The sequence below is a fragment of the Miscanthus floridulus genome, chromosome 2 (assembly GCF_019320115.1).
Source record: "Miscanthus floridulus cultivar M001 chromosome 2, ASM1932011v1, whole genome shotgun sequence".
Lineage (NCBI taxonomy): Eukaryota > Viridiplantae > Streptophyta > Magnoliopsida > Poales > Poaceae > Miscanthus > Miscanthus floridulus.
The window spans coordinates 160453078-160467985 of record NC_089581.1 but is presented as its reverse complement, the minus strand read 5'-3'; the positions used below and the strand labels follow the sequence as shown (position 1 = coordinate 160467985).

At 48.8% G+C, this 14908-nt stretch overlaps 2 protein-coding genes across 2 annotated transcripts; both read left to right on the top strand.

The window, feature by feature from the left end:
* The first annotated feature begins 1438 nt into the window (after nt 1-1438).
* LOC136537352 (virulence-associated membrane protein 2-like) lies at nt 1439-1687 on the top strand. Its single transcript, XM_066529349.1, has one exon. The coding sequence runs from the start codon at nt 1439-1441 to the stop codon at nt 1685-1687; it is 249 nt and encodes an 82-aa protein (XP_066385446.1).
* Nucleotides 1688-2942: 1255 nt separating this feature from the next.
* LOC136535149 (transcription factor bHLH18-like) lies at nt 2943-13897 on the top strand. The gene is made up of 4 exons (XM_066527466.1): nt 2943-2975; nt 3055-3561; nt 13286-13654; nt 13823-13897. Exons 1-4 carry the CDS (start codon nt 2943-2945, stop codon nt 13895-13897), a joined length of 984 nt encoding a protein of 327 aa, XP_066383563.1.
* The last annotated feature ends 1011 nt before the right edge of the window (nt 13898-14908 follow it).

The following is a 14908-nucleotide window of genomic DNA, read 5'->3' as shown; positions in this document are numbered from 1 at the left end:
GCCAGCAAGTCTGAATTTTCAGTTTTTAGAAGTTAGCTAAACTAAGCTCGATGCTGTTCCTAGAAGCTAACTATCACGTGGCTATATTTATTTTTATTTTTTGAAAAAAGAAGGAAAGAGCGCTTAACTGCATATATTACGGTGGCTTCAACATGAGAATGATGTTACGGAGTTGCAGGTGTCAAAATCAGAAGTATATATAACTGAATCAAAAGATCATATATCTTTTACTAGTTTGAAAGCATAGCATATCATGACATGACGTGACGACAATTAAAGCTAAGTAAGTGCATGATTAGTTAAACCTGTCCTAAATAGTTTACTATTTGTTTGCTCCACCTGAGAAGATGGCAGCGCTTGGATCACAGATTTGTTGGCTTTTGCATGTGCACACACCCATATATTTTTCTATTGTTGTATTGTATAGCACTTGCACCTAGCTGGTACAATGCAACAACATGGTCTTCAAACAATTAGCATTGTGTGACCCTCATTGGCAGGACCAAGACAAACAATGGACTCTTTTGATTTTCCTTTATGATTTTCTTCAGATTTTCTTCGGATTGGACTCTCAGAGGAGGCAGTTGGCATGGAAAGGTTTATCTCCTATTTGTACTTTTGATTTGAATCCCCTTTCTTGGGATTTGCTTCGAGCAGCTTTGCAGGTTCAGCATAAAAAACCGTACGCCATTATCACATGGATCTCCTAATTAAACAATTGGCGAGTGGCGACAGTGCAATGTATTGGACGCAACTAAAGTTCAGAAATTCTACTCCGCCTCCAACAACAGATGTGTACACACATCCTTACAAAATTGTCACCATCGGAGGGTACCTAGCTACTGTAGCTCATAGTTTGGTTCAACGAAGCTACATGTCCATGAAAGAATTTCTCACAACTATGCTGTAACTATCACGCTTAATTTGGAGTTGAGGGAGATATAGAGATAGACTACTTCAAAGTTCAAACAAACAGTTACACTACCGGATCCGCCAGCTTTGCCAAGTGCCGGGGGCACTCGACGAAGACCCAAAAACACTCGGCAAAGGGTTTGCCGAGTGTTACACTCGGCAAAGGACACTCAGCAACCCCTTTAATGGCAAACGCTTGTTTGCCGAGTGTTTTTTGTCGGACGACGTTGCCGAGTGCAAAAAAACACTTGGCAAACTTTTTTTTTAAAAAAAAGGGCAGGCCGCCATCCACGCCCGCACCACCAGCACCGCCGCCGCCATCCACGCCTGGGCTGCGCCGGCCACCACCACCACAGTCGTCGGCCGACCAGGAGAAGAAGAAGGGGAGGGGAGGGGGCGCCGCCATGGAGCCCGCCGTCAGATCCATGGATCCACCGCCACCGGGATCCAACCCACCGGATCCGCCGCCGGAGGACACCTCTCCACCGGATCCGCGCTGTGGTGGCTCCATCCCACCGGATCCGCAATGCCACCAGCCGGTGGAACCATGGAGGGAGGGGAGGAGGGCGGATCTGCACCGTCATCGTCGGGAAGAAGAAGGGGAGGGGAGGGGCCGGATCTGGCGGCCGCCGGTGGGGAAGAAGAAGGGGAGGGAGGGGAGGGGCCAGATCCGGTAGCCACTGGCGGGGAAGAAGAAGGGGAGGGAGGGGAGGGGCTGGATCCGGCGCTGCGGGAGGAGGGGAGGGAGGGAGGAGCTGGATTCAGCGGCCACTAGCGGGGAAGAAGAAGGGGGGAGGGGAGGGGCCGGATCCGGCGCGGCGGGAGGAGGGGAGGGAGGGAGGGGCCGGCCGCCGGCGGGGAAGAAGAAGGGGGGGAGGGGAGGGGAGGGGCCGGATCCGGCGCGGCGGGAGGAGGGGAGGGAGGGAGGGGGCGGCGCACGGAGGAGGAGGGGAAATCGCCGGGCCGGGGCTAGGGCGGGTGCGGGAGGAGGGGGGCGGGTGCGGGCGAATGGGGGTGGGAGGGGCGGGCGGGACGAGGGGAGCAGGGAGGGGAGGGGCCGGGTTTTTTTGCAGGTGCGGTTTTTTTATTTATTTATTTACTTTGCCGAGTGTTGATTTCCAGACACACGGTGAACCTCCGTTTGCCGAGTGTTTTTTCCTAACACTCGGCAAATCCTCTATTTGCCGAGTGTTTTTTGTTTGACACTCGGCAAACTCCCCTATTTGCCGAGTGTTTTTTTTTTTTTTGCCGAGTGTTTTTAGGATAGCACTTGGTAAATAATTTGTTCGCCGAGTGCCCGGGGGAATACACTCGACAAAGAAATAAACACTCGGCAAATTTGAGGATTCCGGTAGCGTTACGTTGGGACAGTTCTAGCTAAAACGAGCGTCACTGTCGCCCAACCTACTGAATCTTTTTTTTTATGATGCAGGAGGGGCAAAGCCCCTACTGAATCTTATGACAGGCTCTGTGCCGAAGACTTGTTTATACAGACTTGGTGCAGCATATACATCACATATTTTCTTAGCAAAAAGAAGATAATACGAGATCTTCGCGGATCAGCGCCGTGATGTCAAGAAAAGTAGACACAGGAATAAATCGCGTTGGCAAAAGAAAAATAGGAACGCGTGTGCAGATCCAACCATGCAATCGTGCAAAGAATTGCTAGTGCAAGTCGTTGCCTTTTCTGAGAAACAGAAACGCAAGGAGCACGTGAACGCCTTCTTCAGAACAGAAGGGGTCCGTAATTCACACCACCGGCCGGGCCTGTATAAAAGCATCACCGATCGAGAGAGAAATCTTGAAGCAGTGGGAACCTGAAACTGGGGGGAGGAAGAAGTCAGTATTAACAGAAGCAAATAAAAAAAAACAAATCAGAGGTGTGTTCAATTCTTTTGATCTCCGAAACGGAGTTGTTTGAATATTTTTGGTTAGAATTAGAAATCTCGCTGTTTCATTCTTCTGATTCGTATTTCTTGCTCTTGTATCTTCTTGTGCGCTCTTAGTGATTTGGAGGATATATCGGGGCGATGGATGAACTCAACAAATGGCATTCACATCCGGTAAGACTGCCAAGAACTAGCACGAGACCCACCTGAAAATTTGAATGCTTCGACTAATTATTGGTTTTGCCCCTTTCAGGACTACTCTGAAGAGGAGCTAGCATACATGTACAGGCAGCAAGAAGAAGAGCACCACGCCGGGATGCAACAGCAACACCATTTCGCCGAGCGACAGCCCGAGCAGCTGCAGTACTACACACCACCAACAATGGCGCCGCCTAGGTCCCCTAGCCCCTTCCTTACTCATCATCATCACCACAGCTCCAGTTTCCCGGGGTTTGGGGTCCCGGCATTACCCCGGCCGCTGCCGTTATTCGGGCCGGTCAAGAATGAGCCAGGGCAGCCGTCATCGTCGTCGAGCAATCGCATCCTCTCCTTCGGCGGGCAGCCTCCAAGCACGCTCGACTTCTCCTCAGGAGGAGATTGGCCGGAAGCCGGCGTTGAAGCGGTGCAGCAGATGCCACCGGAGAGGCGGAGCCGGACGCACTGGAACACGCAGGAGCATGTCATCGCGGAGCGCAAGCGGCGCGAGAAGATGCAGCAACAGTTCGTGGCGCTGGCCACCATCGTCCCGGACCTCACCAAGGTAATGCATATCGATCTTGTTCTTGTCTGGTCGTTCTCTAATTCAAATAGGCTGTTGAGAGTGGATCTGTGAGTGGATTCTCCTGCTGTGTGTGCTTTCATGCTATACTTGAATAGATATAGATTACGAAAGGATAATTTGATATAAATCGAAACTGAAGTATCACATGAGATGGAGATGCGGCAATACATGCGTCGAAATAATTTCTCTATGGATAGACCTAAAAATCACTGGAGCGGGTGGACGCTGGCCGCGCGCAGTCGAATTGAAACACCGGCCGGACGACGATGGCGTCTGGCGGCTCCGTCTCGCCTCGCGGCAGTTTGTGGAGCAGCATAGGGGCGCGACTGCGCGAGTGCGTGAGGAGGTGCCTGTGACCTGGACGGTGCTGCGTCCAACTCCAACGTCCATTGCTGCAGCCTCCCTGGATTTCGCCGCACTTGGTCTTGGGGAGGTGCACGTGAACCGGGCGGCCGGCGGCAGACACGCCGCAGTCACTCACACGCGAGGACGGGGCCTGTGTGTGTGGCTTGGCGCCTGGCCTTTGGCAGCGCAGGGTGCAGGCAGTGAGCCGGGAGCCGGTGAGGGCACGGCAGTCCTGGATCCAATCCAGTTAGGTCGAATGGCGGTCTGCGAGACGAACAGGGGGGTGCGCCGGGCGCCGGCTCCCGGGGCTCGGCCCCTGATTGAGTTCATCATCGAGTCCAAAGCGTGGTAGCTAGGACGTGCTGAAAAATATCTTCGAGGGGTGTGAAGAAATTTTATATACACTCCAGTACGCCTTAGTAGATCATCACACAGTAGCTAGGACGTGCTGAAAAATATTTTTTTTCTAAATATATAGGAGTATATATTTTTACAAAGTATTCAAAGTACCGTATTTGAAATAATTTTCTCGTACAAGTTTAGTACTCCCTCCTTTCTAAATTATAAGTCATTCTGACTTTTTTGGTACATCATTTTGCTATGCATCTGAATATAATAATATGTCCAAATACATAGCAAAATGAATGAACTAAAAAAAGTCAAAGCGACTTATAATTTAGAACGGATGGAGTAATAGCAATATAACATTGTATGATTTGTGTGGTAAATCTACATCGCAGTGCGTATAATTAGTGTGTCATGGACATATATAGGGCCTACTATTTGAATGTCAGTTTTCAGAAACCATGATAAAGAGGTTATACAACAACAACCATGAATTCCCGTAATAAAACAAAACAGAACAATTAAATTTCATGGACGTGAGTAGAGTTTCAAGCACATGTTGGTCAATTTTCAAAAAAAAATTGTAGAATTGATGTTGTACTATACTTTTTAAAAACTCTTGTATATCCAAACAATAAAGCTAATCCCCGAGTCTATCTCAACATGTAAGTCATTAATATCACCCCCAACTAACTATCCATCTCATCCCCCACTAATAGCCATGTCATCTTACTAACTTCCAACCTCTTAATTGCAAGCTATCTACATATATCATCTCCACTCAATTTTATTTCAAGTTCTTCACAATCTCCGTAGCAACATGAAGGGTATCTTCTAGTATACATGAAACAACAATACAAGAACAAGCAAGCAAGAGATTTCTATTATGATATATATATATATATATATATATATATATATATATATATATATATATATATATATGGAGAGTATATTCAGTAGCCAGCTACAAAATAAGTTATTCTGTAGTCACCTCCATTTACGATAATTTTATATACTAATTTACGATAATGTCAATACATATTTATGATAGTTTGGTTACTATAACACATGGAGATATTTATCATAACGTTATAGTAAACCACTTAGTATGAAGTTACTATAATATTGTAAATTAACATAGTAATTATCGTAACTCAAAGTGGCTACAGAATAAGTTATTTTATAGCCAGCTACAGGATAGTAGTTCTCTCTCTCTCTCTCTGTGTATATATTAACCAATATTTAATATAGTGGTGATAATGGTGTTTCTTTGAATATCACAATTTAAGGATTCATGTATATGCTTACTTATATTTATGATTTAATTTGGGGATACAACAGTTATATATATGCATCTCCTTGAGAGAAACGAATCTGGCTACCAATTAATTGCACATGTGGCAAGTAACAATGAACAATAGATAAATTAAGATATGGTATTGGATTAATTAATCTTATGAGAGAGATGATGTACCAATATACTCATCATATACAAGTTATTAGATTTTACTATGGATAAAAAAAGAGTCTGTCGATATCACACTCGAGTGTTTTACACGCCTCTCTCACATGATTTTTACAGAACATCACTTGTATATCACGGGAACATCATAAAAAACATCGGAGAACATCACATATATATTATATGAACATCATGTATACTATTTTTTGGTACTTGGCATATTTGGTTGCTTTACACGTCTCTCAAACGCAATTTTTATAGAACATCACTTGTATACCACGTGAACATCATAAAAAACATCATAGAGCATCACATGTATACTATATGTAAATCTATCAGATATCATAGAACATCACTTATATACTATGTGAACATCAAAAAATTTGAGTGACAGCAGCCCAAGAATCACCCGAGTGACATATAGCTTTTCTGTAAAAAACAAAAAAAAAACTCATATGTTGATAGCTGCATCCAATAATATGCTCAGCGGTGAGAAAATCAAGACTAGCCTGTTCAAGTTGCGCCCTGGCTCCTTGTTCCAAATTAAGGAAAGGTTTAACTTCAATGCAAACAGCATGAATCGTATGTCATTATTTTGTTTTACTCTAGCAATTTTATGAAGTAGCACTGGATTAGGTGTGGACGAATAGGTTATGTTAGTCTATTCTTGCACGTGTTCATGGTAAAGGAAAACTGGCATTTGAGCTTGTGGCTTGAATAAAAAAAAAGAGGTGCACACCAATGTGAAATATGTGTTTTTGGCATGAAATTCGATAATACCACCTACACCAAATTAATAAAGTCCAGGTGAGTAATAAACACCCGTGCTCTAACCAGAATGAGACTACCATAAAAATCCTAAACTAAGCAAACATTGTGCGAAAGTCGTATCTAAACGTAAACTTTTGCCTAGGAAGTATATACTGACCTCTTTAGCGATTACTTCAATAAAACATTGAATTGTACATCTATCTACGGCCGTCCAGAAATTGTCTCCAATAGACCTAAAAGGGTCGTGTTGCTTCAGCGAAGCAGTGCCGAGAGTGCCGATTCAGTGAGAAATGCCAGCAAAATCTCTCACGATGTCTTGAGGGTCTGACCGCCTTCAAGTTAATCAAAGATCTTCATTAAGTAGTAACTAACAAAGGGTCTGAAACTGACCAATGATCAGAAGGGCAGCTGTAGTTTGTCTGTTTTTCTGGGTATGTACTATGTAGTACTAGTAATTTGATGATGATGCAGATAAATGAGAGGGTTTGGTTTGGTAATGTAGAAAAATGATTTGAGAAGAGAGAGCTAGCTGCTCCTTGTTTGAGATCTATCAGAGAGGAGTACTCTACTACAAGTTCGTTTACTTTCGAATAGATCCTTTCTTAAGATCCGGGGGTATCAGAACTACTCGGTAGGAATTAACATCTTATCTTTGAACGCCATGTGCCGAAGTAGTGATCCTATATATGTGTTCAGATCATTCATCATTCGATGAAGTAGTTTTAATACATATGTGTGTTTGATCAGTTGAATATATAGTTACATGCCAGACCACCCACTAATTATTGCATACTAGTTCATCAACATGTTCTTGTAAGGAGTAGAATCATATGATGTAACACGAAGTAGCATCTTATGAGACATAAGCAATTAAAAGGTCATGCTTAATCCCCACAACAAATAAAAAAATAGTTTCTTGTTTTCTCTTTCCTGTTTATTTTCTAATACAATATGCACACTGATAAACTTATCGATTACTATATATATTCTTTTTCTATCTATATATTTAGTATGGCACTTCCATGTATTCTCAATATGCATCTATAAAGATCTCTAAACGTGGTGACTTAGCTACAGTTTCATTTAGTTGAAACGTATCCTAAGTTGGCTTGTTTGGCAGGGCTCCTCTCCGGCTCCGGCTCCGGCTCCTCCAGAGGAGCCCTGCCAAACGTTTTCTTGGAGGAGCCGTTTTTCAGTAAAAAACAGAGGAGCCGGAGCCGTTTTGGAGGAGCCACAATTTGTGGCTCCTCCAAAACAGCTCCGGCTCCTCCGGAGGAGCCCCTCGGGAGGAGCCGTGCCAAACAAGCCCTTAATGTGGCTCTTGTTCCAAGTTGCAACCCATTTCTCTCATGACATCATAAATACATGGAAGTGCCACATGACCTTTTAATGATGCCACGAGAGAAATGGGTTAATGATAGGTTAATTGTAGCTTTCATTCAAAATTATCTTTTTATATTTAAATTAAATTAGAATTGCACTCTTAGTCACAACGAGAGGGTATAAATGGTCATTTAGTAGGTCTGTACCACAGTGCTCAAGATCATAGGTGGAGCTTAATTGTCATCTACGAAAAGTAGACTGTGCTAAACTAAAAGGACCCGTGAGCAAAGGGAGGAGGTGGAATTGGTGTTTATTTTCATACCTAAATCATAGGGCTCAAATTGTAGTTTGGATATATATTTTGGAGTTAAATGCACCAGAGCTCCATTAACTAGTGAGGAGGTTTCGGTTAGGTCCATCAACTTTCAAAGTGGCTTTTTCGGTCCATAAACTTTGTACGCCGTATCACTTAGGTCCATACCTCTCCACGTTGGCTTCTCGTGCTGATGTGGCATGATGACGTGGTCATGCGGGCGTGCAGTTGGCTTCCTCCGGCGACAAGTTCTCCTGAACCTCCGGCGCCACCTACGAGGGTGACTTCACCCGGTTCCTGAGGGTCCTGCTGGACAGCGGACGTGACGCTCGCCGTGGAGAGGAGCTGTCGTTCGACGCGCACCGGCTGGTGCTCGCCATGCGCTCGCCGGTGTTTAGGGCCAAGTTCTCCTGGGACAGCAGGGACAGCAGCCTCGAGTGGTTCAGGGTCCACGACGTGAGCGCCCCCGAGTTCAGGGCCATGCTCCACTTCATCTACACAGACGAGCTGCCCCCGGCGGATGAAGAGGACGGCGGCGAGGAGGCGGCCGCCGCCTCCATGTCCATGGCGCAGGACCTGCTAGTGGTTGCGGATCTCTACGGCCTGGACAGGTTGCGGCTCATGTGCGAGAGGATGCTGTGGGAGCGCGTCTGCACGGACGGCGTAGGGAGCGCGATCTCGACGCTGTCGCTGGTGAACGGCCGCGACAACTACCGCGAGCTCTAGGACCTGTGCATCGGCTACGTCATCGACGACTGGGAGGCCGCGACGGCGACGGAGGAGTACCGGGAGCTCAAGACCAGCTGTCCCGCTCTCCTCAGCGACGTCCTCGAGGACGTCATAACGAAGCAGCTGCTGCATGTTCGGCGCCCGCCGAGCCCATCATCAGGCATCGCCGCCACGAAGACGACGACGCCGACGCAGACGAGCGCGTCGGTGTACAGGCACACCCCGTGCTAGATGGCCTCTAGCGTGGAGTTCCAGCTGCAGTGGGCGAGGTAGCACCCCACGGCGGCGTGGCGGAGCACGTCCTGCTGCGGTGCCTAGTCCACGAGCTTGCCCCGCCCCGCCACGCGGTCCGCGAACCCATCGGGGAGCCCCATGCGCCAGGACGCGTCACGCTTGTTGGAACCGGTGGTGACCACCGAGTTCACGATCTTAGAGCTGGCTTACAGCCAGCCCGGCTCGTTACCACGAGCCTACGCTCTCACAGGTCCCAGGTCCACCGGAGCTACAACATATAAGGCATTTGGGCCTTCCCAACCCAAAAGACTAGCCTGATAGGTGAGGGTTCTCCTGCCTTATATGTTGTGCTCCCCCACCATCGCTACACGATGTGGAACTAAACTCCAACAATCTCCCCCTTAGTCACACATCGAGGTGCCCCCGCCATATGTAACGCTCGAGATTTTTTTATTGGGTTTAGCTTTTTTGACCATGGACGTCTCTGATACCAATTATTGGAACCGGTGGTGACCACCGAGTTCATGATCTTGGAGCTGGCTTACAGCCGGCCCGGCTCATTACCACGAGCCTGCGCTCCCACAGGTCTCAGGTCTACCGGAGCTACAACATATAAGTCCTTTGGGCCTTCCTAACCCAAAAGACTAGCCTGATAGGTGAGGGTTCTCCTGCCTTATATGTTGTGCTCCCCCACCATCGCTACACGATATGGGACTAAACCCCAACAATCTCCCCCTTAGTCACACATCGGGGTGCCCCCGCCATATGTGACGCTCGAGATTTTTTTATTGGGTTTAGCTTTTTTGACCACGGACGTCTCTAATACCAGTTGTTGGAACCGGTGGTGACCACCGAGTTCTCAATCTTAGAGTTGGCTTACAGCCGGCCTGGCTCGTTACCACGAGCCTGTGCTCCCACAGGTCTCAGGTCCACCGGAGCTACAACATATAAGGTCTTGGGTCTTCCTAACCCAAAAGACTAGCCTGATAGGGGGGCTTCTTTCGCCTTATATGTTGTGCTTCCCCGCCATCGCTACACGCTGTGGGACTAAACCCCAACAATCTCCCCCTTAGTCACACATCGGGGTGCCCCCGCCATATGTGACGCCCAAGATTTTTTATTGGGTTTAGCTTTTTTTTTACCATGGGCTCACGATATCAATTGTTGGAACCGGTGGTGACCACCGAGTTCACGATCTTGGAGCTGGCTTATAGTCGGCCCGTCTCGTTACCACGAGCCTGCGCTTCCACATGTCCTTGGTCCACCGGAGCTATAACATATAAGGCCTTTGGGCCTTTCCAACCCAATAGACTAGCCTGATAGGTGACGGTTCTCCCGCCTTATATGTTGTGCTCTCCCACCATCGCTACACGACGGCTGTAAGCCAGCTCCAAGATCATGAACTTAGTGGTCACCACCGGTTCCAACAGTGCTTGAGCGCCCACAGGAACGGGCGGCCCGTGGCCTCGAGCCCCAGCGCCAGCTCGCGGACCTTGTCCGGGCCGATCGACCCCACCCAGCTGCTGAACAAGACGAACACCACCGGCCCGCTCGCGTCCAGCCACCTGATGCACGTCGAGTCCGCGCGCCACATGTTGGGGTTCTTGTTCCCGTTGCCGTTGCCGCACTACTGCTGCCGCTGCGGCTGCTACTTTGTGCGCTCACCGATGATGCCGCCCAGCAGCATCGCCCGGGCCAACTGGGAGGACACGCGGGCCCTGCCGTGCGAGGCGGTGCGCATCGTCGTTCTTGTTCCCAGTGGCGGGCTGGACACCCGGCCTTGGCCACGGCCGGGAAGGAGTGCTTCACGGCGGCGCTTCGTCCCCTCCTCTAGCTCCAGCGTGGCCACAGCGTTCTCTGGCGTGATCAGCTCGCACAGCAAGTTCTCACACAGGGGTCGCATCCTCTCCACCAGCTGGTACCGCTCCGCGGCCGCTAGCAGATCGCCAGCCAACCGCGCCAAGCTGCTCGACGACGGCTGCTTCCCGGCTCCGGCGGCGCGCACTAGGTCGTCCATCGGCGGCAGCTCGTCCATGTAAACGAAGTGGAGCAGGGCCTTGAAGACGACGGCTTTGATGCCCTTGATCCATATCATCATCTTCCTCTCCTTCTTCTTCTTGCCCTTCTTGCTCTTCACCACCTCCGCCCATGTCTTCCACAGGAGGGCCGACGCCCGCTCGTTGACCACCAGCGTGTGCGCCTGGAACTTGCCGTCCTCCACAGAGAAGGTGATGTCTGACCCCACGCCGGTCTCCAGCAGCCGCTCGAGGTGCCAGGAGATGCTGGGCGGCGGCACCACTATGTCCTGCTCTGAGGCCAGCAGCCATGCGCGTGCGGCGGTCGTTGTCGTCTTGCTAGCCACCACCTAGAACTCGAAGCTGCACTCCACCATGAGGCTGTCGTCGAGACCCACAAGACATGAGATGGTCAGGTTTCTACATCCTTCGGCTGGCTCGTCATTGGTGTACCTGTGGCAGAAATCGGCCATGCAGCAGAAATCATTTTCGCTCTCAAACTCGGAGACAGAGCTGCTGCCATCACCGATGGCGATGCTCCCCGATGCCTCCAAGACGACATCGGGATCCATGGGAGTCGTCGCCACCTGCAGCTGCAGCAAGATGGTTTCGTGCCCGTCGTGTTCGTCGTCGTATCCCGACGGGTAGCACAGGATCCGCCACTCGTAGCCGCCCACCTCGAAGGCGCCGAAACGGATGAACTCACCGTTGCCGTGGGTCCTACGCACGGCGTTGTGGCCCAGGACGGTGAACTGGTGCCTGCCTCTCCACACTTCCGACGACCTGTACACTGACGCGCTCATCTGCTTCGGCGTCGTCATCTTCGTGGCGGCGATGCCTGATGATGGGCTCGGTGGGCGCCAAACATGCAGCAGTTGCTTCGTTATGACGTCCTCGAGGACGTTGCTGAGGAGAGCGAGGCAGCTGGTCTTGAGCTCCCGTTACTCCTCCGTCGCAGTCGCGGCCTCCCAGTCGTCAGCGACGTAGCCGATGCACAGGTCCTGGAGCTCGCGGTAGTTGTCGTGGCCGTTCACCAGCGACAGCGTCGAGATCGCGCTCCCTACGCCGTCCGTGCGGACGCACTCCCACAGCATCCTCTCGCACATGAGCCGCAGCCTGTCCAGGCCGTAGAGATCCGCAGCCACTAGCAGGTCCTGCGCCATGGACATGGAGGCGGCGGCCGCCTCCTCGCCGCCGTCCTCTTCGTCCGCCGGGGGTAGCTCGTCCGTGTAGATGAAGTGGAGCATGGCCCTGAACACGGGGGCGCTCACGTCGTGGACCCTGAACCACTCGAGGCTTCTGTCCCTGCTGTCCCAGGAGAACTTGGCCATGAACACCAGCGAGCGCATGGCGAGCACCAGCCGGTGCGCGTCGAAGGGGCAGCTCCTCTCCACGGCGAGCGTCACGTTCGCACGCTGCCCGCTGTCCAGCAGGACCCTCAGGAACCGGGTGAAGTCGCCCTCGTAGGTGGCGCCGGAGGTCCAGGAGAACTTGCCGCCGGAGGAAGCCAACTGCACGCCCGCATGGCCACGTCATCATGCCACATCAGCACGAGAAGCCAACGTGGAGAGGTATGGACCTAAGTGATACGGCGTATAAAGTTTATGGATCGAAAAAACCACTTTGAAAGTTAATGGACCTAACCGAAACCTCCTCACAAGTTAATGGACCTCTGGTGCATTTAACTCTATATTTTGGGTACTTCTCGAGAGTAAGAGCAAGAGTGAAACAGAAAAATAAACCAGCAACTTTAGTCTGTAGGCATATATATATCGAAATAATAAAAAGCCACCACATCGGTCACCTACTAGTACTATAGCTAATAATTGTTAGAAAACGTTGGGTTGTATACTAAATTATTGAATTGCTTAATTGGAAGTTGGATCTTGGATGGAAAAGGTGATTTATATATGCTTAAGGAAAATAAGCCACACTGACACTAGTAACTATTCAATCACTAGTCAAACTTATCCTGTATCAATGGATGGCGATGCCCATAAAATTTTGAAAGATGGATGAGTGGCGGAGACTGGCTGGTGACTTGGTTCAAACTGTAATAGAACTTACTTAGGTCGAATCAGTATGAGCAAACTATATATTATTGTATTTATTTAATATATCATATTCACTGATGAGAAGTATTAAACGATCTGAACTTTTCAGACAGATAAGATCTCCCTACTAGGGAGCACCATCGAGTACGTGAAGCAGCTCGAGGACAAGGTGAAGACCCTGGAGGGGCGAAGGGAAAGGAGAACGTCCGAGCCCACCGTCTTTGAGAGTAAGTGCCGCATATCAACTGATAGTGACGCCTCATGCTCCAGAGGGAGCACCTTTGGTGCGGGTGGGTTCAACCCGACGGTTGAGGCGAGCATACATTGCGACACCGTCTTGCTGAAAATATGCTGCTTGGATAGAAGAGGAGTGCTAGTGATGATCATCTCCGAGCTTGAGAATCAGGGCCTCTCCATCATAAACACCAGTGTTCTACCGTTCACAGACTCGTGCCTCAACATCACCATCACCGCAAAGGCAAGGCGCCGTTGTCTCTATCGTGTTTAATCATTGTGGTGTTTTTAGTGTGTATGGTTATTGTTCAACCAGTAACCTGTTGGATGGCAAGAACTTCTAGTATCAGAAGACGGTTGCTCATAATTTTGGATATTCAGAAGTTTGACGGTTAGTTTTGATTTTATGCAGATTGGAGAAGGGTTTTCGTCAACAGTTGAGCTCAAAACTAACCTGACCGCGGCATTCAGAGGTTTCAGTACTTGAGAGTTGATACGGACGGGAGGAAAATTGGAGTAGCGAGGGTGGAATGTAAATCACGTACGTCTTATGTTTGCTTTGCTCTGAAAGTTATATATGGTTATAATAGTTTTCCCTTCTTTATAGAGTTTGAGGGTTAGGGGTAGAGGTGAGGGGATTATATACTGAAGCACCTTTGAAATGAAACACTTGTACAAATCCTCTGTCTATTTCTTATTAGTATGCTTTGTGTACATTCTTTCATTTGTTTTAGTCCTTTCATCTCTCAAAAACATGAACAACGGAACAAGGTTGTCATGATTCTAGGAGTACGTTCTTCAAAATCATGATACCTTACATGATCTAAAAACAACAGATGCTGAAACTTTTTAGATAAAAAAATATAACATTCCGGCCTCCAATAATTCACAAGTAAATGAATACAGCCGTTTAGAATAAAACCATGATGCTTAGACTAAATGTCACGCACCATACGGTTATACGAAGTTACAAAACACAAAGTAACAACACTCAAGTCCCTATCCTAATCTAACTTTGCCATCCAAACTTGTTATAGAATTCTAACATCATGGCCTCCCACAAACGGTTGCCTTCCTCTAGTGAAAACAACACGCATTATATATATCTTGTACAAATTCGAAACTCGGCCTCTAAGAGGTTGGGGTTCCAAACCCGCCGATTGACATTGCATGAAGATGGACCTCCAAGGTGAGCCTCCAAGAAGGAAAACCAACGAGAGTCACCAATGTCTCCCGCCACAAAATCCGATGCGAGGTTTTCACCTGGAGATCATGGACGCAGAGTACTACCATGACAACAATATCTTCAGGAAGGAAAATGCTGCTCAAAGGCGTTGTCATTGTAGAGACCAGCAGCATCACCAACAAAGCTTTCGCTAGCACCTCCACAACACCCCACCCACTATCCACACACAGGAACAGTCCACCACCTATACCGTCGATCATGAACGGACTCCGATCCACACTGTTGATGCATTGCGAATGTGCGGCCTCCACC

What these genes read in the sequence shown, in the direction of transcription:
- LOC136537352 (XM_066529349.1), top strand. Translation starts at nt 1,439, where the DNA reads ATGCCACCAGCCGGTGGAACCATGGAGGGAGGGGAGGAGGGCGGATCT.
- LOC136535149 (XM_066527466.1), top strand. Translation starts at nt 2,943, where the DNA reads ATGGATGAACTCAACAAATGGCATTCACATCCG. An exon ending in ACAAATGGCATTCACATCCG is followed by an intron (nt 2,976 to 3,054) that starts GTAAGACTGCCA and finishes TGCCCCTTTCAG; the next exon opens with GACTACTCTGAAGAGGAGCT. An exon ending in ACATCACCATCACCGCAAAG is followed by an intron (nt 13,655 to 13,822) that starts GCAAGGCGCCGT and finishes GATTTTATGCAG; the next exon opens with ATTGGAGAAGGGTTTTCGTC.